Here is a 23,657-nt window from a genome sequence, read left to right as displayed (position 1 = left end):
GTATGAGACCTGGTTGTGGCGACGCTGCGGGGAATAAAATGCTCATATTCTAGCAGACTCGCCTCTTGGTCGTTTGTTCTGTGTCAGACTACTCTCCTACGAACCTGACCTTGAGAATTTTTTAAAACACATGGGAACAGGCTCTTTCTCCCATAACGTTATGCTGAACATGACAAGAAATTAAACTAATCCCTGGTCCACATCCATCCAATCTTTGCATTTTCACTTGATTATCCAAAAGTCCCTTAAATGCCCCTATCGTATCTGCATCCACCACCACCCACGACAGTATGTTCCAGACTCACTGTGTAAAAGACTTGCCCCCCACATCTCCTTTGAACCTTCCCCCTCTCACTTTAAACACATGCCCCCTAGTATTACATGTTATGCATGCTTTGTCAACGCAAATTCACTGTAATGCAACTGACTAATCAGTGACGCTGTTTCTATGGTGCAAACTTTTAAAACGCATTTTGACTGTAACGCCAATACTTTATGTTTTGTTTCTAAAGCTGGATTTTGTGATGGTTGCACAAGAACGCAACCATCTGACTGTAGGCATCTCAAATCTGGGAAAAAAGATTCTCTGTCAACCCTAACTATGTACCTCAATTTTATAAACTTCTTTGACAGAGGAATATCTTGAGAATGTAGGCAAAGAAAATCTGATCCAATAGTTTACGGTACAAGGCTGACAAGACACAAATTTTGGGTAGGTGACTCTGGGGACAGCAGCATAGATTGTCAGTGTTAGCGATGGTGCGGTTGATGGCTGAGGGAGAGAAAAGAACCTGTGTCAGAAGCTTAAAAATAACACAGAGGGGTAATAACTTTGAATCCATGCCTTAAAGATAGGAGAGAGGTTGAAGCAAAGAACAAAAATAAATTTAAAAAGTAATTGGATGTCAGCCAGAGAGAAACAAACAAACATTCAAGGAAGGATCAGAGGAATAGGGCTGACTGAATTGCTCTTGACAAAGAGCTGTGCTGACCTATGGGCTGAATAGCCTCCTTCAGCATTTCAATCGTCGTAAATGGATTTGACCCAAAACCTTTGTAAATCCTCCATATTACAATTCTAGCACAAAAATCAATAATGGCAACACATGGATCCACAAGTTCTATGCCAAGTACTTTTACAGAAACCCAACACTGTACACTTTAGCAAACACGGGGAGAATGTGCTAACTCCACACACAGTCGCCAGACTGGGAATCGAATCCGGGTCCCTGGCGCTGTGAGGCAGCAGTGCTAACCACTAAGCCACTGTGCCGCATTATAATGCTATTAGGCAGAAACCATGAAGCATAAAGTGGGAGCAGATATTCTCAGGGAAATGTAGAGAGAAATGTGGAGGTTGTTTAGGGAGCATTTGCTGCCAGTGCTGGATAGGTTTGTCCCACAGAGGCAAGGAAGGGATTGTAGGGTGAAGGAACCTTGGATGACAAGAGACGTGGAACATCTAGTCAAGTGGAAGAAGGAAGCTTACTTAAAGTTGAGGAAGCAAGGTTCAGACAGAACTGTAGAGGGTTACAAGGTAGCCAGGAAGGAAGGAACTGAAGAATGGATTTAGGAGAGCTAGAAGGGGCCATGAAAAAGCCTTGGTGAGTAGGATGAAGGAAAATCCCAAGGCATTCTAACCTTATGTGAGGAACAAGATGATGGCGAGAGTGAGAGTAGGGCAAATCAGGGGTAGTGCAGGGAACTTGTGCCTGGAGTTGAAGGAGGTGGGGGGGAGGGGGGGTTCTTAATGAATGCTTTGTTTCAATATTCACTAGTGAGAGGGACCTTGACGTTTGTGAGGACAACGTGAAACTGGCTGATATGCTCATACAGGTTGACATTAAGAGGGAGAATGTGCTGGAAATTTTGAAAACATCAGGATAGATAAGTCCCCGGACCAGGTGAGATATACCCAAGGTTACTATGGGAAATGAGGGAAGAGATTGCTGTACTTTTGGCAATTATCTGTGTCTTCTCACTGTCCACTGGAGTAATACCAGATGATAGGAAAGCAGCAAGTGTTATTCTCTTGTTCAAGAAAGGGAATAGGGATAACCCTGGGAAATACAGACCAGAGAGTCTTAAGTCTGTGGTGGGCAAATTATTGCAGGGAATTTTGAGACACAGGATTTATGATTATTCAGAAAAGTGTAGGTTGATTAGAGCTAGTCAGCATGATTTTGAGGAGCAGGACATGCCTCATGTCTTACTGAATTGTTTGAGACTGTGACAAAATACACTGATGAAAGTAGAGCAATGGATGTGGTGTATGTGGATTTTAGCAAGGTATTTGATAAGGTTCCCTTTGTTAGGTGCATTCAGATCGCAAGGCAGCATGGGATACAGGGAAATTGGCTGCCAGCATACAGAATTGGCTGGCCCACAGAAGACAGAGGGTGATTGTAGCTGGAAAGTATTCAGCCCAGAGCTCAGTGACCAGTGATGTTCCAGAGGAATCTGTTCTGGGACCTCTGCTCTTTGGTGATTTTTATAAAATGACTTGGATGATCAAGTAGAAGGGTGGGTTAGTACGTTTGCTGATGACACAAAGTTGGTGGAGTTGTGGATAGTGTGGAGGGCTAGCGTAAGTTGCAACTGGACATTGACAGGATGCAGAGCTGGGCTGACAAACGGTAGATGGAGTTCACCCTGGAAAAGTGTGAAGGGATTCATTTTGGAAAGTCTAATTTGAATGCAGATTACGGGGTTAAAGGCAGGATTTTTAGCAGAGTGGAGGAACAGAGGGATCTTGGGGTCCACGTCAATAGATCCCTCAAAGTTGCCACCCAAGTTGATAGGGTAAAGGCGGCATATGGTGTGTTGGCTTTAGCAGGGGAGTTCAGTTTAAGAGCAGCGAGATTATGCTGCAGCTCTATAAAATCATGGTTCGACCACACTTGGAATATTGTGTTCAGTTCTGGTCACCTCATTATAGGAAACTTGAGAGAGGGTACAGAGGAGATTTATCAGGACGTCACCAAGATTGGAGAGCATGTCTTATGAAGAAAGGTTGAGGTAGCTAGGACTTTTCTCACTGGAGTGAAGGAGGAGGTGAGGTGACTTGATAAAGGTGTACAAGATGATGAGAAGCATAGTTAGAGTGGATAGCCAGAGACTTTTTCCCAGAGTGGAAATGGTTATCACAAGGAGGCATAATTTTAAGGTGATTGGAGGAAGGTTTTGGGGAGATGTCAGAGATGGTTCTTTACATAGAGAGCAGTGCATACATGGAATGCACTGTCTGCAGTGGTAATAGAGTCAGATACATTTGGGACATTTAAGCAACTCTTGGACAGACACACGATGATAGTAAAATTAGGGTGTTGTAGGTTAGCTTGATCTTAGAATAGGATAAGAGGTCGGCACAACTTCGAGGTCCGAAGAGCCTGAACTATTCTATGCTCAGAAGGTAACTCCATTCTGAAAAAGGGTCACTGGAATTGAAATTTTAATTATGCTTTCTCTCCACAGATGTTGCCAATTCTGAGTTTGGAGAACTGGAAACAATTTCATGAGGGTGAGGTATCCCTGTAAATATAAGTACGCTCTTGACACAGCACAGGGAGAATGGCCTGATCAGTTGCCAGCTCAGGGGTTCGACATGTGCACATGATCACTTATAACAGATTGAAATTATGGTATAAAACAATTAACACAATCTTAATTATACCAGAGTTTTCACCCATACAAAGGAGAGAACATTGGGATAATTCTGGGTGATTATTATGCAAGGTAATGGTACTACATGCAGTAGATCGGAGACAATATACTAAGCACCATTCAGATAGATTCTGCATGATATCTTCAGTAGAGTGTTAACATCTGACATCTAAAAGAAACATGGTGCATGTTTAATGCAGTCAACTGTATGATGGAAGCTACACCAGTTACAAATAATACCAACTCACGTTGCATATTTGGGTACAGGGGGAATTACATTACAACAGAAAAAGAAAGTACCGATATAGAAGCAATCAGTCCTGTCCAAAAACAAGTCATGTGATGCATTATAACAGCAGGCGTCAGCCAAGATGGAAAAAGGTAAAATTGATGGAAATGTACAGAAGAGAAACAGTTACAAAGGCAAAGAAAGATATTAGGGAAATCCTGACAGTATCAAGCCCAAAGACTAGAGAATTCCGATATGATGTCAAACATCTATGTTCCAGAAAAGTAAAGCAGGAAGGGATGGTGTTCAGACTGGACACAACTTCAGGAGACAATCACACTACTTCAATTAATTGCACCAAATTTTCTCCGTGGTCAGGGACAGGAGGTTGCAACTATGAGTGAGGCAAGCATTATAATCCAGAACTTTGTTTTGGAGGCACTTTTGTCCAATAGGGATGAAATTCTATGGAAGTACTGCAAACTGATTGGCGAGAAATTAGAAAATGGAGCCAGATTCTTACTATGCTACATGAAAACTGCTGCAGGGCAACAAGATTCAAGAAGTAAATGAGTGGGTCAAAGAGTGGTGAGACGGGTTTTGACTCACGGAGCAACGGGAAAAGTAGCTGTTCTGTTCGGACAGGCTTTCATTTGAACCACGCGGAGATTAGTCTCCTGGCAAATAATTTTATTAGGGCTTTAAACTAAACTAGTTGTAGGGCAGCTGGTGGTCAATTAAATGGAATTTGCTTTTAAAAAATCTAAAAGAAATAAAGAGAGCAGAGGTGCATGGTAGTGAAGAGCTTAACCATAATAAAACTAAAAGGAAGAGACAGAAAATAAGCATAATGTACAGAAATTAGAACCAGAATAATAATGATAAAATGTCGAAGCACAAAGTTCATTATCAAATGTGTTCAGCATTTCTAACAAGATTAAGGAGTTGATAACACAAATAGAAATAAATGAATATGAATTAATAACTACTGCAGAGACAGTGTTGCAGGGTGATCAAGACTTGGAACTCAACATTCAAGGGTACTCAGCATTCCAAAAAACTATGGAGAAAGGTAAAGGAGTCATGGTTGCTTTGTGGGAAAAAAAAGCCTATCAATGCAGTGGTGGGAAATTATACAGATGCAACACATCATGACTCTGTACCAGTTTAGATGGGATTAAGTGATAACAAAGGAAACATGCCACACGTGACAGTCTTCATTAGGCCCCTGAAGAGTTGCCTCACTCTACAATAAAATATAAAATAAAAATCAGGAAAAAAAACTGAGGTACAAGAAAGATACTACAATTAGCATGCTTAATATTAATCTGCATCTTGACTGTAAAACTTTCATGGGCAAGCAACATGGAAGGCAAATTTGTACAACGCATCATGCATTCTGAGCAGATAGGGGAAGCCCTAAATGAGTTTTTTTGCTTCGGTTTTCACCAAGGAAAGGGAACTTGTTGTAAATGAAAACTTTGAGGAGCTTGGACGCAGTCTTGACCAGATCAAGATTGATGAAGATGATGTGCTAGAAATGTTGGAAAACATTAAGACTGATAAGTCCCCAGGGCCAGACCAGATTTATCCTAGGCTGCTCCAGGAATCAAGAAAGGAGGTTGCTAAGCCACTGGCGAGGATATTTGCCTCCTCACTCTCCACGGGAGTCATACTGGAGGATTGGAAGGAGTGAATGTTGTTCCACTTTCCAAGAAGTGTAATAGCGAAATCCCTGGCAATTACAGATCAGTCAGTCAGTCTCTTGTCTGTGGTCAGCAAAGTTGTGGAAAGAATTCTGAGGGATAGGATTTATGACTATTTGGCAAAGCATAGTGTGATTAACGGCAGTCAGCATGGCTTTGTGAGGGGCAGACCATGCCTCACAAATCTTATTGAGTTCTTTGAAGAGGTGTCAAGACAGGTCGACGACGGTCGAGCAGTGGATGTGGTGTATATGGATTTCAGCAAGGCATTTGATAGGGTTATCCATTGTTGGCTCATTCATAAAGTCAGGAAGTATGGGATACAGGGAGATTTGGCTATCTGGATTCAGAATTGGCTGGCTGACAGAAGGCAGAGAGTGGTTGTAGGTGGAAAGTATTCTGCCTGGAGGTCAGTGTTGAGTGGGGTCCCGCAGGGCTCTGTACTTGGGCCTCTGCTCTTTGTACTTTTTATAAATGACTTGGATGAGGAGGTTGAGGGGGTGGGTTAGTAAATTTGCAGATGACACTAAGGTTGGAGGTGTCGTCGATAGTATAGAGGGGTACTGCAGGCTACAGCAAAACAGACAGGATACAGAGCTAGGCTGAGAAATGGCAGATGGAGTTCAACCTGGATAAATGCAAAGTGATGCATTTTGGAAGGTCAAACTCAAATGCTGAATATAGGATTAAAGACAGGATTCTTGGCAGTGTGGAGGAGCAGAGGGATCTGGGTGTGCAAGTACATAGATCCCTCAAAGTTGCCTCCCAAGTGGATAGGTTTGATAAGCAAGCATATGGTGTTTTGGCTTTCATTAACAGGGGTATCGAGTTTAAGAGCCGCGAGGTTTTGCAGCAGCTCTACAAGTCCCTGGTGCGACCACACTTGGAATATTGTGTCCAACGTTTGCGCGAAGATTTGTAGCTCGGGTGCTCGTTGTTGTGATTCTGTTCGCCGAGCTGGAAGTTTTTGTTGCAAACGTTTCGTCCCCTGGCTAGGCGACATCATCAGTGCTTGGGAGCCTCCTGCGAAGTGCTTCTTTGAGGTTTCCTCCGGTGTTTATAGTGGTCTGTCCCTGCCGCTTCCGGTTATCAGTTTCAGCTGTCCGCTGTAGTGGTTGGTATATTGGGTCCAGGTCGATGTGTTTGTTGAAGGAGTTTGTGGATGAATGCCATGCCTCTAGGAATTCCCTGGCTGTTCTCTGTCTGGCTTGCCCAGTCGAATTCATGTTGTTTGTTGTCTGCGTGTGGGGCTACTAAGGATAGCTGGTCGTGTCGTTTCGTGGCTAGTTGATGAAACTGACAACCGGAAGCAGCAGGGACAGACCACTATAAACACCGGAGGAAACATAAAGAAGCGCTTCGCAGGAGGCTCCCAAGCACTGATGATGTCGCCTAGCCAGGGGACGAAACGTTTGCAACAAGAACTTCCAGCTCGGCAAACAGAACCACAACATATTGTGTCCAATTCTGGTCGTCCTACTATAGGAAAGATATAGAGGCTCTGGAGAGGGTACAAAGGTTTACAGGATGCTCTCTGGACTGGAGGGCTTGCCTTATGAAGAAAGGTTGAATAAGCTCGGACTTTTCTCTCTGGAGAGAAGGAGGAAGAGAGGAGACCTGATCGAGGTGTACAAAATAATGAGAGGAATAGATACGAGTCAATAGCCAGAGACTTTTCCCTAGGACAGGATTGACTGGCACGAGAAGTCATAGTTTGAAGATATTAGGAGGAAGGTATAAAGGAGGCATCAGAGGTAGGTTCTTTATGCAGAGAGTTGTGAATGCATAAAATGCGTTGCCAGCTGAGGTGGTGGAAGTAAAGTCATTGGGGACAGTTAAGCGACTGCTGCACATGCACATGGATAGCAGGGAGTTGAGGGATGCATAGGTTAAGTTACAATATTTTACATTAGGATTAAGTCACGGCACAACATCATGGGCCAAAGGGCCTGTTCTGTGCTGTACTTTTCTATCTATGTTCTATTGCTTCTTAGATCAGTACATTGCACAATCTACCGAGGAATGGGCTAGTTTTAATCTAGTAGTGTGTTAGGATTAATAAGCAATCTCGTAATTAAGGTATTTCTAGGGGGTTAAGATTGTAACATAGTAGAAAAAGAATCCACTTTGAGGGAGAGCAACCAGAGTTTCAAACCAGCATTCTCAACTTAAACATGTATGAAGACTAAAGTGGACCGAAAGGAAAAGATCAGTAGATGAGCAGCAGTAGACATTTAAGCAGATATCTCATAATGGTCAGCAAAACTTTATTCTGGTCAAAAAGAAGAATGGACCACCTATGGTTAGAAGTGATCAGAAAATATCTGAATCAAAAACTGAGACATAGGAAGTGGTGGAAACCAGTGATAGGGCAGAGGGCTAGGAACATTTCTTCTTTGATCCAATCTCCAATTTTCCTTTCCTGCATCAAATTTTTGAACATATGTCACCTGCCAAATCAGAACTCAACCTTCTAATTATTGACTTTCACCCATCATAGCTCACTGAAAAATCCCCAAAGTAACACAATCGTTGTTACAGAGCAGGAGAACTTTTGGGCCATCACGTCTGCAGCAGCTCAGAGTAAGCACTTTACTTTTGTTTTAAACCCAGAAGTGCTATCACACACAACTGACCATCTTCCCAGCACCAAAATCACTGACTTTTTTTTTTGCTTAGGTAAACTAACAAGCATCAATAAAAACACCCGTGTATCCAAATAAGTATTTACAAGCAAAGACAATTATAGCTGAAAATGTGTTGCTGGAAAAGCGCAGCAGGTCAGGCAGCATCCGAGGAGTAGGAGAATCGACGTTTCAGGCATGAGCCCTTCTTCCTGAAGAAGGGCTCACGCCCAAAACATCGATTCTCCTGCTCCTTGGATGCTGCCTGACCTGCTGCGCTTTTCCAGCAACACATTTTCAGCTCTGATCTCCAGCATCTGCATCCTCACTTTCTCCTAGAAGACAATTATAGGCAATGCAAACAAAGTGAAGAGGGTGGCGAGGGTGAGCAGGAAGGGACTAAATTAAAATAGAGTTTGAGAGACAATACTGTATCCTCCCACAGTGTCCAGTTCTAAAAGACATCAAGAGCGTTGATGGATACTGCATGATCCTTCTCGAAGGACACCCAGGCATGAACATAAATGAAGAGGGGTAGGCGGTCAGAGCATTTCAATTATTAAACTTCTGTTTAACTGACCACCAGCCACCCTAAAGCTCTACGTACATCACCAGTGAAAGGATTCTCAAACCTTGGCCCAGAGTTCCTTTCCCTCTTAAATGCATGGGTTGAATCTGCCTCCTCCTCTCTCAGGCAGCACATTCAAGACCCTAACCATTCACAGTGTGAAAGGCTTTTCTCATAACACCTTTGCTTCTTTTGCCAGTTACATTGGCAATTTACAAACTCATTCTTTATCTTTTCAGGACTAGGAAGTTTCTCTCTACCTATTCTATCCAGATTCACTGTGATTTTAAATACCACCATTAGATCTCCTATAAACCTTCTCTTCAAACAAGACAGCAGATATTATATACTGCCTCTCCACTTTTTTTCTTATCAAAATGAATCATCTACTTCTCTGCATCAAGTGTCATTTGTCACTAGTTCACCCAGTCCACCACGTTCATGTCTTTTTGAAGTTGGCATTAACTTTTGGGCTAACATTTATTGTCCATCTCTAGTTTTCGGTGAGGTGACAGCACACTGCCTTCTTGAACTGCTCCAGCCCATTTGCTACTCCCACAATGCAATCAGGGAGCAAAGTCCAGAATTTTGACCCACAGACATATTTCAGGTCAGAATAGTGCAACGGGATGGAGGGAAACTTGCAGGCGGTGTTTCCATGTATCTGCTTCCCTGGTATTTATAGTTGTGATGGACATGAATTTGGAAGTTACTGTCTGAGGAGCTTTGGTGAGCTTCCTTTCAGTTTACAATGCTTCCAAATTTCATATGATCTGCAATTTTTTTTAAAATTGTGCTTTTACATCAAGATCTATATCATTAATGTCCATCATGAAAAGCAGTCTCAATACTGATCCATGGACAAGTTGACGAAGAACTGACCCTCCAGCCAAGAAAAGCACCATTAACCATTACTTTCCATTGCCTGTCAGCCAACTTAATATCAGTTGATTATTGCTCCCGTTATTCCATGATTTACTTTTCTATGACAAGAGTTGTGTGGCATTGCATCAAGAATCTTGTGGAAATGTACACCACACTGATAGTAATGCCCTCATCCATTGGTCATTAAAAACGTCCAGCAAATAAATTCTCTCTAATAAATCCATGCCACGTTTTCTTAAATACTAATTCTGTCCCAAATTAGTGTTTCAAAAATACACCCCACCAAGAAAGTTAAAAAAAAATGACAAATGGTGCATTTGCGATCCTCAGTCTGTGGCTGTTTGCATGGTACATCTCCCGATGCTTCTGCAATGCCTCCCTGTTCTCCAGCTCAGTAAGACTGCCCACATTTCCTATCACAGCCCATAATAACTTCTCTTCAACCAACACACTTGTTAACACCAAGCCACTAAAGGAGCTGTTTAGGTTCCCTTCTTGATCCCTCACCAACATGTTACCCCTATTGAAGAACACACACTTAGCTTCTACATGTATGGTAATGATACACCACACCACCAATCTCAAGGTTGTTCAAAAATGGCCACTGTTACATTCACCTTTCTTTCAATCATCCAGGCCTCACAATCAATCAGATTTCCTTCCTGAATCATTCCACCTCACCATGTCATTTTTCACTCTCCACCTCTTTTATTTCATCATCCTTTCTCATATATCTTATTCTTTCATCTGTTACAGTTCTGTGAAATAACTTTGAGCAATTTGCATACATTTACTAGATACATAAAATGCAAGCAGTTGAAGTAGTCCAATAATACCAAAAATAATTCCTTTCCTCATTTCACCATCGTGATCTTGATACTGTTGTTGGTACTTTGATCTCTAAACCAGCAGGAAAATTGGGAGCGAATAAACCGAAACAAGCAAAATCAGCCACCAGTTGTACACCTAGGGTAACAATATGCCTTTCATCTTTATCGCTCAATGCAAAACGTAGTTATCTGTCTCATGCTTGTTTTTGTAATATTGCTTTGTACATAGTGGAGCACTCAGTCAATTTAAAGGAAAACTTGAAATTATCTTTCATAAACTACGGGAGTGTAAATCTCCTTAAAATGAAAAGAGAACTTTTGCAGAGTTTCATTCTAGGATATTCTTTCCAATAGGTACCCTACAGAAGTGAACTACCTAACTAACAAAGAAAGAACATATATATTTTTGACAATCACAAGTGCAATTTCAATTTCTTTGATGAAATAAACTAGATATTCTAGTATTATACTATCTAGAAATTTGCTAAAGTTTAGTATTACCAACTCCTTTTCTCGGATGCTCACCTGTCCGATGAAGAGCTTTCATCATCATCACTAATTTCTGCGTTAGCTGCACTGTCTTGTAATGTAATATCAACCTGTGGGAAGTTATTTTCTTGGCCTGAGTGTTGGTCTTGCGTATGTTCTGTTTCCTGGTATTTCAACTGTGCTGTTTCGAATGATAACGTCTCCAGCTGAGCAGACACTGAAACTTCCATTTCCTGATCACCAGTGACCAAGGCAGGAGTGGCAGATGTAATCTCACACTCCTGAGAAGTACTGAGCTCACTTGATTGAACAGCATTCAAAGTCCCTTGCGCGACAGGTGGTACTGGAGTTACACAAGGCAGCACATTGCCAATAATTTCATTTGCAGTGCTCTGTAGAGATGGAACACCAAGCTCATGCTGAACTTTAGAATCTTTCTGCTTTATCACACAAACTTCAGAAGCTGCCATCAGAGATTCATTTTTACATGCTTGAGTGCATAATTCTGCTGCTGGCTGTTCATGTCGTTTGTCAGCCAAATCATCATTGCTTTCCGTCAATAAACTGCCCTCAGAGACCACTCTCTTCTCAGTGGTATCTGTCTGTTGAGAGGGTTGAACGTCTCTATCTCCTCCTTGGTCTGTCATTCTTCTTCAAAATCAAATCTGAAAGGAAACAAAGAAAACAATTAAGAATATATAACATTTAAGTTCTGATCAAGTGAGAAAAAACAAAAAAGTAGACCATATGGCTCACTCAAGCCTGCTCGCTTATTCAATACAACCAAAGCTAATTTTCTACCTCAACTCAACTTGCCTGTCCATTCCCCTACAAATGTCTGAGAAATAAAAAAAAACAAGGTTATGTACTGCATCTCAAACATTTATAGTCTTTATGTAACGCTTTTAATTTTAGAAAGATGCTCCGAGCTACTTCACAGAAGCATCACAAAAGAAATTATAACATTACACATAAGGAGATATAGGACAGATTGCTGGAAGGTTTAAGGAAGAATCTATAAAAAGGTAGAAAGGGAGGTAGAAAGTCAAAAGAGATGCAGAGAAAGAATTCTGGAACCTAAGTGGTTGAACCAGAGGTCACCAATGATGGTGTCATTAAAATCATGGATACGTAAGAGGTCAAAATCATGGGAGCTGAAATAGTGGCATTTATGGTAGGAGGATATTATAGACAGAGGGGTCAAACCAAGGGATTTGAAAACAAGGAGGAAAATTTTGAAAAATGAGACACTACTTAACCAGCAGTTCTCTCGCTATGATGTGCAAGCTCAGAATGGAACTAAGTCGACTTGAAGAGGCGAGGGTATGACACAAATCAACCATATCAAAGACTGCAGACAATTGAAGAATGACGATATAAAACAACCTGCCTTTGGCACTGTCAACTTGCGCTTTTAATAAGTAGCATTTTAGATGTGTTGCAAGATTGAAGCTTTATTATATCTAATTGCAGCTCATGGGAAAATGTAACATTCTTTAATGACTACCGCCTAGTGGTTCTGTACTCCATGATCATGGAGGATACTTTGTGCTTCGAGAGGCTGGTCACGGCCCACATCAATTCTAGTCTCCCAGCCTGCCTCAATCCCCAGCAATTTGCCGACCGACATAACAGGCTGACAGCAGATGCCAGTTCCCTAGCCCTGCACTCCTGCTCATCAACACCAATATCCCCTCAGACTGATCTCGAAACTCCAAGATCTAGGTCTCGGCTCTGCCCTCTGCATCTGGATCCCCACCCCACAGACTGCAATCAGTGAAGATAGGCAACCATACCTCCTCCACAAGGAGGCTCAACACTGGAACCCCCCCCCATGGATGCAATCTCTGCCCCCTAATATACTCCCTGTACACCCATATGTGCAGTTCTGCCAAATTCCATACAAACACCAAGTTTACATTTGCTGACAACACCATCGTGGTAGGACGGATGTCAAACAACGATGAGTCAGAATACAGAAAGGAGACAGAGAGCTTGGTGAATTGGTGCAATGATAACAACCTCTTCTCAATGTCAGTAAAACTAGAGAACTGATCACGGACTTCAGAAAGAAAGGGGAAAAAGCCCCATTTACATCAATGGGGCTGAGGCTAAGAGGGTGGAATGCGTCAAGTTCCTCAGAGTGACTATAACCAACAATCTGTCCAGGATTTCCCACATTGTGCAATGGTTAAAAAGGCACAACAATGCCTCTTCTTCTTCAGGTGGCTCAAGAAATTTGCCATACTCATAATGACCCTGACCAACTTTAATAAATGCACCACTGAAAACATACCACCCAGGTGCCTAACAGCCTGGTATGGCAACTGCTCTGCCTAAGACTGTTTGAAACTACAGAAGGTTGTTGCAAGGCCCAAGAGAAAGTGAGGACAGCAGATATCCAGCTCAGACCATCACAGAAAAACCGCCCATTTATGCATCTCATTGCCGTGCAAAGGCTGCCAACATCAAAGACCCACCCCACCAGGTAATGCTCTCCTGCAAACTTTTCCTACAGACAGAGGATACAGAAGCTTGAACACTGTTCACGAACAGCTTCTTCCCTGCCAATATTAGACTGATGGATGGACACTAACTTCAAATAATGCTGATCTTGTTAATGTCGAACTTATCTAGCACATGTCCTGTGCAGTGTAGCCTGCATGCCTTACTCTATCCAAGTCTTTTTTCACCCTTGGAGCTGTATGTCATTGCTTACTATGATCTGCCTGTGCTGACTGCAGCAAAGCTTTTCACTGTACTTAGATACACATTGGGAGATGACAACACTTGAGAGCTGCGTTGATGACCTTCCCAAAGGAAGCAGATGTGGCATGAGAGTATGGCTTTAATTTGGATTTTTGAAGGTTGAGAATGTTCAGCAAATTGCTAGCTGAAGAAATGGTGAGTTGAGATCCAAAGAACTGGGCTTTTGAGGATGTGAGTGTGAAAGTTGGGAAGCTCCCCACACAAGAACAGGTACAGAAGACTAGGGTTTGAGGGCAAAGCTGAACGTAAAGCAATGCCAGAAAGGTGACCAGAACCCCAAGGGGAACATCACCCCTGCTCATGACTCCACCCCCATTCCTCCCACCACCACACCCACTCCAGTTACAGGCTCCACCACCATTCCCAGCTCCACACCTACACCAAGTCCTAGCTCCCAGCCATGCCAGGTTTTCACCATCCCACCAGAGCTTCCCCTCACCGAGGACGAACAATCAGTCCTCAGGGAAGACCTTACCTTTATCCCCCTCCGTTCACGCATCAGTGAATTTAATATGCATTGTGACATCAAACATTTCTTTCGCCACCTCCAAGCTCACTTTTACAATCAGGACTCCCGCCCACCTTCTGAGGACCCCTTCGCCCGCCTCCAACACACTGCATCCACCTGGACACCCCGCGCTGGCCTACTACCCGCCCTCCACGTCTTCATTTCCACTGCCGCCAAGACATTAACCGCCTCAATCTGTCTACCCCCGTCCTCCACTCCAACCTTTCACCCTCAACGCTCAGCCCTCCACTCACTCTGCTCCAATCCCAACCGCACCATCAAACCAGCAGATAAAGGGGGCGCAGTGGTAGTTTGACGCACTGACCTCTACAACGCTGAAGCCAGACACCAACTCGAAGACACCTCCTCCTACCGCCCCGTCGACCATGATCCCACCCCCCAATCACCAAACCATCATCTCCCAGACCATAGAGAACCTCATCACCTCAGGAGATCTCCCACCCACAGCTTCCAACCTCATAGTCCAAGAACCCTGCACCGTCCAATTCTACCTCCTTCCCAAGATCCACAAGCCTGACCACCCCGGCCGACCCATTGTCTCAGCGTGCTCCTGCCCCACCGAACCCGTCTCTACCTACCTCGACACTGTCCTATCTCTAGTCGAGGAACTCCCCACTTACGTTCGAGACACCACCCACGCCCTCCACCTCCTCCAAAACTTCCGTTTCCCCAGACCACAATGCCTCATCTTCACCATGGACATCCAATCCCGCTACACCTCCATCCACCATGACCAGGGCCTCCAAGCCCTCCATTTCTTCCTCTCACGACGTCCCCAACAGTACCCTTCCACCGACACTCTCATTCGTTTGGCTGAACTGGTCCTCACCCTTAACAATTCTCCTTAGAATCCTCCCACCTCCTCCAGCCCAGACGCCATAGGAACCCGAATGGGCCCCAACTATGCCTGTCTCTTCGTTGGCTACGTAGAACAGTCCATCTTCCGTAGTTACACCGGCACCACTCCCCACCTCTTCCTCCGCTACAATGGTGCCACCTCGTGCTCCTGCGAGGAGGTTAAGCAATTCATCAACTTCACCAACACATTCCACCCTGACCTTAAATTCACTTGGACCATCTCTGACACCTTCCTCCCCTTCCTGGACCTCTCCATCTCCATTAATGACGGCCGAATTGACACTATTTTTTTTTTTACAAACCCACCGACTCCCACAGCAACCTGGATTACACCTCTTCCCACCCTACCTCCTGCAAAAATGCCATCCCGTATTCCCAGTTCCTCCGCCTCTGCTGTACCTGCTCCCCGGAGCACCAGTTCCACCACAGAACACACCAGATGGCCTCCTTCTTTAGGAGATTGCAATTTCCCTTCTCATGTGGTTGAAGATGCCCTCCAATGCATCTCATCCACATCCCACACCTCCGCCCTTAAACCCCACCTCTCCAACCGTAAGGAGGACAGAACCCCCCCCCGATCCTCACTTTCCACCCAATCAACCTTTGCATTAACCGCATCATCCGCCGACATTTCCGCCACCTCCAAACGGACCCCACCACCAGGGATATATTTTCCTCCCCATCCCTTTCCACAAAGATCATTCCCTCTGTGACTACCTGGTCAGGTCTACGCTCCCACCCCCCTTCACCACCCGACGCCTGGAGGAAGAACGCCTCATCTTCCACCTCGGAACACTTCCTCATTTCCCCTCCCCCTACCTTTCCTCAGTTGCAACCTGCCAGCTCAGCACTGTCCTCATGACTTGTCCTACCTGCCTATCTCCCTTCCCACCTATCCACTCCACCCTCCCCTCTGACCTATCACCTCCATCCCCACCCCCATTCACCTACTGTACTCTTTGCTACCTTCCCCTCCCCACCCCCCACAATCCCATTTATCTCTCCACCCTGGAGGCTTCCTGCCTTTATTCCTGATGAAGGGTTTTTGCCCGAAACGTCGATTTTCCTGCTCCACAGATGCTGCCTGACCTGCTGTGCTTTTCCAGCACCACTCTGATCTAAACTCTGGTTTCCAGCATCTGCAGTCCTCATTTTTGCCGAGGTGATCATAGATAGTCTAATCTGAAATGTATTGCCACAACATCACAAAGATTTAACTAAGCCACAAATAATTCTATTAGACAGCGTAACAAGGTCTTTACAAAACAGCACACTATCCAATGTACTAGATATTTTCTCAACCTGTTCAGAGATGTTATTACATACTCTGAAGCAGGTGTAACTTGAACTGGGCTTTCTGGTCCAGTGCTGAAAATGTGTTGCTGGAAAAGCACAGCAGGTCAGCAGGTCAGGAAAGAAGGGCTTATGCCCGGGACGGCGATTCTCCTGTTCGTTGGATGCTGCCTGACCTGCTGCGCTTTTCCAGCAATACATTTTCAGCTCTGCTCTCCAGCATCTGCAGTCCTCACTTTCTCCTTTCTGGTCCAGTGGCAATGGTCCGCTACCATTGCGCTACATGAGCACTTGTGAACAACACCATGAATCACAGAACATAGAATCATTGAACATAGGTGCAGGAGTAGGCCACTCAGCCCTTTGAGCCTGCATCACCATTCAATGCGATCATGGCTAATCATGCTATTTCAGTATCCCGCTCCCACGTTCTCTCCACACCCCCTGGTCCCCTTAGCTACAAAGGCCAAGTCTAGCTCCCTCTTGGATATATCTAACGAACTGGTCCCAACAGCTTCCTGTCGGAGAGAATTCCTTAGGTTCACAACTCCCTGCATGAAGAAATTCTTCCACATCTCAGTCTTTCGTCAAACGAGAAGACCAAAACTGCATCAAGGTGTAGCCTCACCAAGGCCCTGTATAACTGCAGCAAGACATCCTTACTCCTGTACTCACATCCTCACGTTATGAAGCAGAGCATGCCATTAGCTTTCTTCACCACCTGCTGCACCTGCATGCCAACCTTCAGCAAATGTTTTGCAATAACACCTAGGTTCCGTTGCACCTCATCTTTTCCTAAACTGTCAACATTCAGATAATAATCTGCCTTCCTGGTTGTGACCAAAGTGGATAACCTCACATTTATCCAAGTATTTGCCAAGTACAAGTCATGCTGCTATAACACATGTTTCGACAGTACAAAGTGACTATAATGCGATTGACAAATTGTGAATGTTGTTTGGATGATGTGAACTCTCTACTGAATGGGTATAGCAATTTTCTATTAGCGATCCTTATGCAGCATGATTTTATATAGTGGTTTTCCATTGCATGATTTTCTATAGCACAAGGATGCAGGGGAACACAACTGTCGCGTTATAGCAGAACGACCTGTATTTACCAACTTGGCCAGTCTATCCATGTCACTCTGCAGCTTCTTAGCATACTCCTCACAACAGCCACTCAGCTTCGTGTCATCTACAAATTTGAAAATATTGCATTCAATTCCTTCGTCCAAATAGTTAATACATATTGTGAACAGCTGCGGTCTCAGCAGTGAACCCTGTGGTAACCCACTTGAAATATGGCCCAGTCCTCTACAGCATCAGATCATTGCCAGCCACTGGAGATGTCCCGGAGGACTGGCAAGTAGCTAATGTTGTTCCTCTGTTCAAGAAGGGAGATATGGATAATCCAGCAAACTACAGACCGGTGAGTCTCACATCAGTTATTGGGAAGCTATTGGAGAGAATTCTTAGGGATAGGATTCATGCACACTAGGAAAAGCATGGCCTAATTAGGACAATCAGCATGGCTTTGTGGGAGGCAGGTCATGTCTTATGAAGTTGACTGAATTTTTCGAGGAGATGAAGAGGCGATCGATGAGGATAGTGCAGCAGATGTCGTCTACATGGATTTTAGTAAGGCTTTCGACAAGGTCCCTCATGGTAGACGTATCCAGGCGATTAAGATATACGGGATTCATGGTGACTTGGCCGCATGGACTCAGAATTGGTTTGCCCGTAGAAAGCAGAGGGTAGTAGTGGAACATTGTTTTGTATGGCTGTAGGTCCATGACTAGGAGTGTTCTGCAAAGATCTATACTGGGACGTCTGCTATTTTTCATATATATAAATTACTTGGATGAAAATGCAGATGGGTGGGTTAGTAAGTTTGCAGATGAGACAAAGATCAGTGGAGTTGTGGATAGTGTAGAAGGTTGTCAAAGATACAATAGGTTGCAGATCAGCAGCGTATATGGTTGGAGAAATGGCAGGTAATCTGGGTAAATGCGAGGTGCTGCTCTTTGGGAGATGAAATGTTAAGGAAAAGTATACAGTTAATGACAGAGTCCTGAACATCATTGATATAGACAGGAATATTGGGGTTCAAGTCCATAGCTCCCTGAAAGTGGCTACCCAAGTAGGTAGGGCAAAAAGGGCTTTACTTTTATTGGTTAGGGAATTGAGTACAAGAGTCAGGATGTCATATTGCAGCTTTATAAGACTTTGGTTGGGCCACACTTAGAGTAATGCGTTCAATACTGATCGCCATATTACAGGAAAGATGTGGAGGCTCTAGAGTGTTCAGAAGAGGTTTACCAGGCCGCTGCCTGGATTAGAGGGTCTGAGCTATAAAGTGAGGTTAGAAAAACTTGGGTTACTTTCTCTGGAGCAGTGGTGGCTGAGGGGAGACTTGATAGAAGTCTATAAAATTGAGATGAGTGGACACTGTTGACGGTCAAAATCTTTTTCCTAGTGTTTAAAAGACTAATGTTAGGGAACATGCATTTAACGTGAGAGGGGGAAAGTTCAAAGGAAATGTGAGGGGCAAGTTTTTTTTGAACAAAGAGTGGAATGTTGTGAAATTTGAAAAGGTTCAGAGAAGATTTACAAGGATGTTGCCAGGGCTGGAGGGTTTAAGCTATAGGGAGAGGATTAATAGGCTGGGGCTGTTTTCTCAGGAGGGGTGGATACGATAAATAGACAAGGTTTTTTTCCCTCGGTTGGGGGAGTCCAGAACTAGAGGGCATAACTTTGGGATGAGGGGGGTACTCTAGAGCGCCACTCTAATCTTGACACTGATCTCCAGCATCTGCAGTCCTCACTTTTGCCTAGTTGATTCCAACAAGACAGAACTAAACCACCTCCTCCTGGCATTCAGTCCCATCACTAAATATGACAACATAACAGTTATCATTGACCAGAAACTGACCAGGACCACTAATAAATATTGTGGCTATACAAAGGCAGATGAGAGCTAGGATCCTACAGCAACTAAGTGATCGCCAGACTCCCTTGCCTGTCCACAACCTACAAGTTACAGGTCAGGTGCGCAATGGAATATTTGCAACATACCAGAGTCAGAGAGCTGTACAGTTTGAAACAGACCATTTGGTCCAACTTGTCCATACAGACCAGATATCCTAAATTAACCTTGTCTCATTTGCCAGCAATTGGCTATATCCCTTTCTATTCATATCCCAATCCAAATACCTTTTAAATGTTGTAATTGTACCAGCATCCACCACTTCCTCTGGCAGCTCATTCCATACATGCACCACCCTCTGAAAATGTTGCCCCATAGGTCCTTTTAAATCTTTCCCTTCTCACCTTAAATCTAGTTTTGGACTACATTATACCAGGGGAATACCCCTTTGCAATTAACCTTATCTAACCCCTCAAACCCTCCAAACCCAACAAAATCTTGATAAATCTTTTCTGAACCCTTTCAAGTTTCACAACATCCTTCCTGTAGCAGGGAGACCAGAAGTGCACACAGTATTCCAATACCAGCCTAACCAATGTCCTGTACAGCTGCAAAATGACCTCCCAACTTCTATACTCAATGCACTGACCAATAAAGGCAAGCATATCAAATACCCTCTTCACCATCCTGTCTACCTGCAACTCCACTTTCAAGTAGTCTGGATGGTTGAGCTCCAACAACACTAAGTTCATCACCATTGGGAACAAAACACCCTGCTTTATTCGCACCCTATCCACTACTAACATGCAATGATAGCACTGTACAACATTTGCAGAAGATGCCATAGCAGCCCACCAAGATTCCATCCATAGCACCTTCCAAAGTATCATCCACAAAAATAATGACAGCAGATACAAACATGACCATCTGTAAGTTCACCTCCCAAGTTACACAATATCCTGAATTAGAAATAAAGCACCATTCCTTCACAGTCACTCAGTTAAAATTCTGGAACATCTGTCCTGCCAGCCTCAGGGCACACGTACAGCACAGACTGCAATGGGCTAAGGCAGCAGCTCACCCCCACTACTCAACAGCTGCAAGGATGGACAACAAATGCTGGACTTGCATCAGACCCTGTGAAAAAAAGGTTGCAGATTTCCATTGCCCTTTTCACAACCTCCAGATGGCAAAACATTGTACATTTTTTAAGGCATAGTCACTACTGTAATTTAGAAAATACAGTAGTTAATACATAAAGCAAATAGCAATAGGATAATGACCAGATAAGTTTTTATGATGAGGCAACCGTGTTGTAGTGTACAAACTCACTTTCGCTTCAAAAAAAAAAATGCTGGGAGATCTTTTACATCCAGTCAGATGTCAGTCAAACGTTCCACCAAAAGACAACATCTCAAAATGATATAGCCCTCTCTCAATTCCACACTGGCACATCAGCCCAAAGTTTTGTGCACACACCTGGATTGGGACTAAATCTGGAATCTTGCGGTTTACAGGCAGGTTTCCAACTGCACTACAACTAACTTGGATGAATAAATAAATCAAAAACTGTCACACACCCTATTCTCTCCCACCCCTACCCTAAAACAAAAGTGACCTCAGCAAATGGGATTTACTATACTACAGGAAATACATTTATGTTGGCACTACTGTTTTAATTGGTTAAACCGAAGTGCCTCACTGGAGGAGTCGAACAAAGCAGAACCTGAATTGAATTGAATTTATTGTCACGTGTACCGAGGCACAATAAAAAGTTTTGTCTTGACAGCAATACAGGCAGATTATAAAGTAGCATAGATAAGTAAATAATAGGTAATAATGACTTGAATTAATGATTGGAAGATAGTCATCCAAAAGGAACACTTACGAATTAAATACCTTACTCCATGCCACAGACCATTTAATAAGTAACTTTTATTATCATAAATTGTTTAGAAATAGCTAAACAATATTTAGATGGTTTAAATATTCTACTATGTTTAAGCACTCTAGATGTTACTACATTAAACAGCTTCGCCTGTGCAATAAAGGGCAGTAACCCACCGACAACTTTAACATCAACAGGGGAGTCTCACCGTCGGTGCTCAGGAAAAAAAATGAAACTAAACCGCCACGAAACTTGAGGAGCTGACCGAATAGTGGTCCGCCTCGGTGAGAAGACAAGGATTGATTGAGTTTTGGTGAATATTACCAGCAGCTCTGTGAGCACCTCAACAACTCACCACCAACACGCTGCCTCTCGCCCTCTGCGAACATGCGCCGTCGCACCTGATGACAACACAACCCGGTCGCGGGGTGATGACGTTACCCAATGACAGTTGGAGAGGCGGCAATTGGATTAACGGAAACGTCACTGAGAGTGTCCATCACCCGAGTACACCCACCCGGTGGGTCAGGGTGTCCCTCACCCGAGTACACCCACCCGGTGGGTCAGGGTGTCCCTCACCCGAATACACCCACCCGGTGGGTCAGGGTCTCCCTCACCCGAATACACCCACCCGGTGGGTCAGGGTCTCCCTCACCCGAGTACACCCACCCGGTGGGTCAGGGTCTCCCTCACCCGAGTACACCCACCCGGTGGGTCAGGGTCTCCCTCACCCGAGGGCACCCACCCGGTGGGTCAGGGTGTCCCTCACCCGAGTACACCCACCCGGTGGGTCAGGGTCTCCCTCACCCCGAGTACACCCACCCGGTGGGTCAGGGTCTCCCTCACCCGAATACACCCACCCGGTGAGTCAGGGTCTCCCTCTCACGAGTACACCCACCAGGTGGGTCAGGGTCTCCCTCACCCGAATACACCCACCAGGTGGGTCAGGATGTCCCTCACCCGAATACACCCACCCGGTGGGTCAGGGTCTCCCTCACCCGAGTACACCCACCCGGTGGGTCAGGGTCTCCCTCACCCGAATACACCCACCCGGTGGGTCAGGGTCTCCCTCTCACGAGTACACCCACCCGGTGGGTCAGGGTCTCCCTCTCACGAGTACACCCACCAGGTGGGTCAGGGTGTCCCTCACCCGAATACACCCACCAGGTGGGTCAGGGTGTCCCTCACCCTAATACACCCACCAGGTGGGTCAGGGTCTCCCTCACCCTAATACACCCACCAGGTGGGTCAGGGTCTCCCTCACCCTAATACACCCACCAGGTGAGTCAGGGTGTCCCTCACCCGAATACACCCACCAGGTGGGTCAGGGTGTCCCTCACCCTAATACACCCACCAGGTGGGTCAGGGTCTCCCTCACCCAAATACACCCACCCGGTGAGTCAAGGTGTCCCTCACCCCGAATACACCCACCAGGTGAGTCAGGGTGTCCCTCACCCGAATACACCCACCAGGTGGGTCAGGGTGTCCCTCACCCAAATACACCCACCAGGTGGGTCAGGATGTCCCTCACCCGAATACACCCACCAGGTGAGTCAGGGTGTCCCTCACCCCGAATACACCCACCAGGTGAGTCAGGGTGTCCCTCACCCGAATACACCCACCAGGTGGGTCAGGGTGTCCCTCACCCCGAATACACCCACCAGGTGAGTCAGGGTGTCCCTCACCCGAATCAACCCACCAGGTGGGTCAGGGTGTCCCTCACCCAAATACACCCACCAGGTGGGTCAGGATGTCCCTCTCCCCGAATACACCCAACCGGTGAGTCGGGGTGTCCCTCACCCGAATACACCCACCAGGTGAGTCAGGGTGTCCCTCACCCGAATACACCCACCAGGTGAGTCAGGGTGTCCCTCACCCGAGGACACCCACCAGGTGAGTCAGGGTGTCCCTCACCCGAATACACCCAACCGGTGAGTCAGGGTGTCCCTCACCCGAATACACCCACCAGGTGAGTCAGGGTGTCCCTCACCCGAATACACCCACCAGGTGAGTCCGGGTGTCCCTCACCCGAGGACACCCACCCGGTGAGTCAGGGTGTCCGTCACCCGAGAACACCCACCAGGTGAGTCAGGGTGTCCCTCACCCGAGGACACCGACCAGGTGAGTCAGGGTGTCCCTCCCCCGAGGGAACCCACCAGGTGTGTCAGCGTGTCCCTCATCCGGGGACACCCACCAGGTGAGTCAGGGTGTCCCTCACCCGAATACACCCACCAGGTGAGTCAGGGTGTCCCTCACCCGAATACACCCACCAGGTGAGTCAGGGTGTCCCTCACCCGAATACACCCACCAGGTGAGTCAGGGTGTCCCTCACCCGAGGACACCCACCAGGTGAGTCAGGGTGTCCCTCACCCGAATACACCCACCAGGTGGGTCAGGG

The 23,657-nt window shown here is 45.3% G+C and overlaps 1 protein-coding gene across 4 annotated transcripts in view; it reads right to left on the bottom strand.

Moving 5' to 3' along the window:
* The window catches only part of naf1 (nuclear assembly factor 1 homolog (S. cerevisiae)), a 245,278-nt gene extending 223,617 nt beyond the window's left edge, over positions 1-21,661 (bottom strand). The window contains exons 1-2 of one of the 4 annotated variants that reach the window (XM_043698794.2): positions 21,615-21,661; positions 11,031-11,659 (exon numbers count right to left, since the gene is read on the bottom strand). In XM_043698794.2, coding sequence (XP_043554729.1) covers positions 11,031-11,641 — 611 coding nt within the window. In that variant the 5' untranslated portion in view covers positions 11,642-11,659; positions 21,615-21,661. The other 3 variants (XM_043698785.2, XM_043698775.2, XM_087977197.1) reach the window with 3 other exon arrangements.
* Between the last annotated feature and the right edge of the window lie 1,996 nt (positions 21,662-23,657).

This window comes from Chiloscyllium plagiosum, unplaced genomic scaffold (genome assembly GCF_037043375.1).
Source record: "Chiloscyllium plagiosum isolate Xiang-an unplaced genomic scaffold, Cpla_swu_hap1 HiC_scaffold_1, whole genome shotgun sequence".
Lineage (NCBI taxonomy): Eukaryota > Metazoa > Chordata > Chondrichthyes > Orectolobiformes > Hemiscylliidae > Chiloscyllium > Chiloscyllium plagiosum.
Note: the sequence above shows the minus strand (reverse complement) of the source record. Positions and strands in the feature narration are given on the sequence as shown.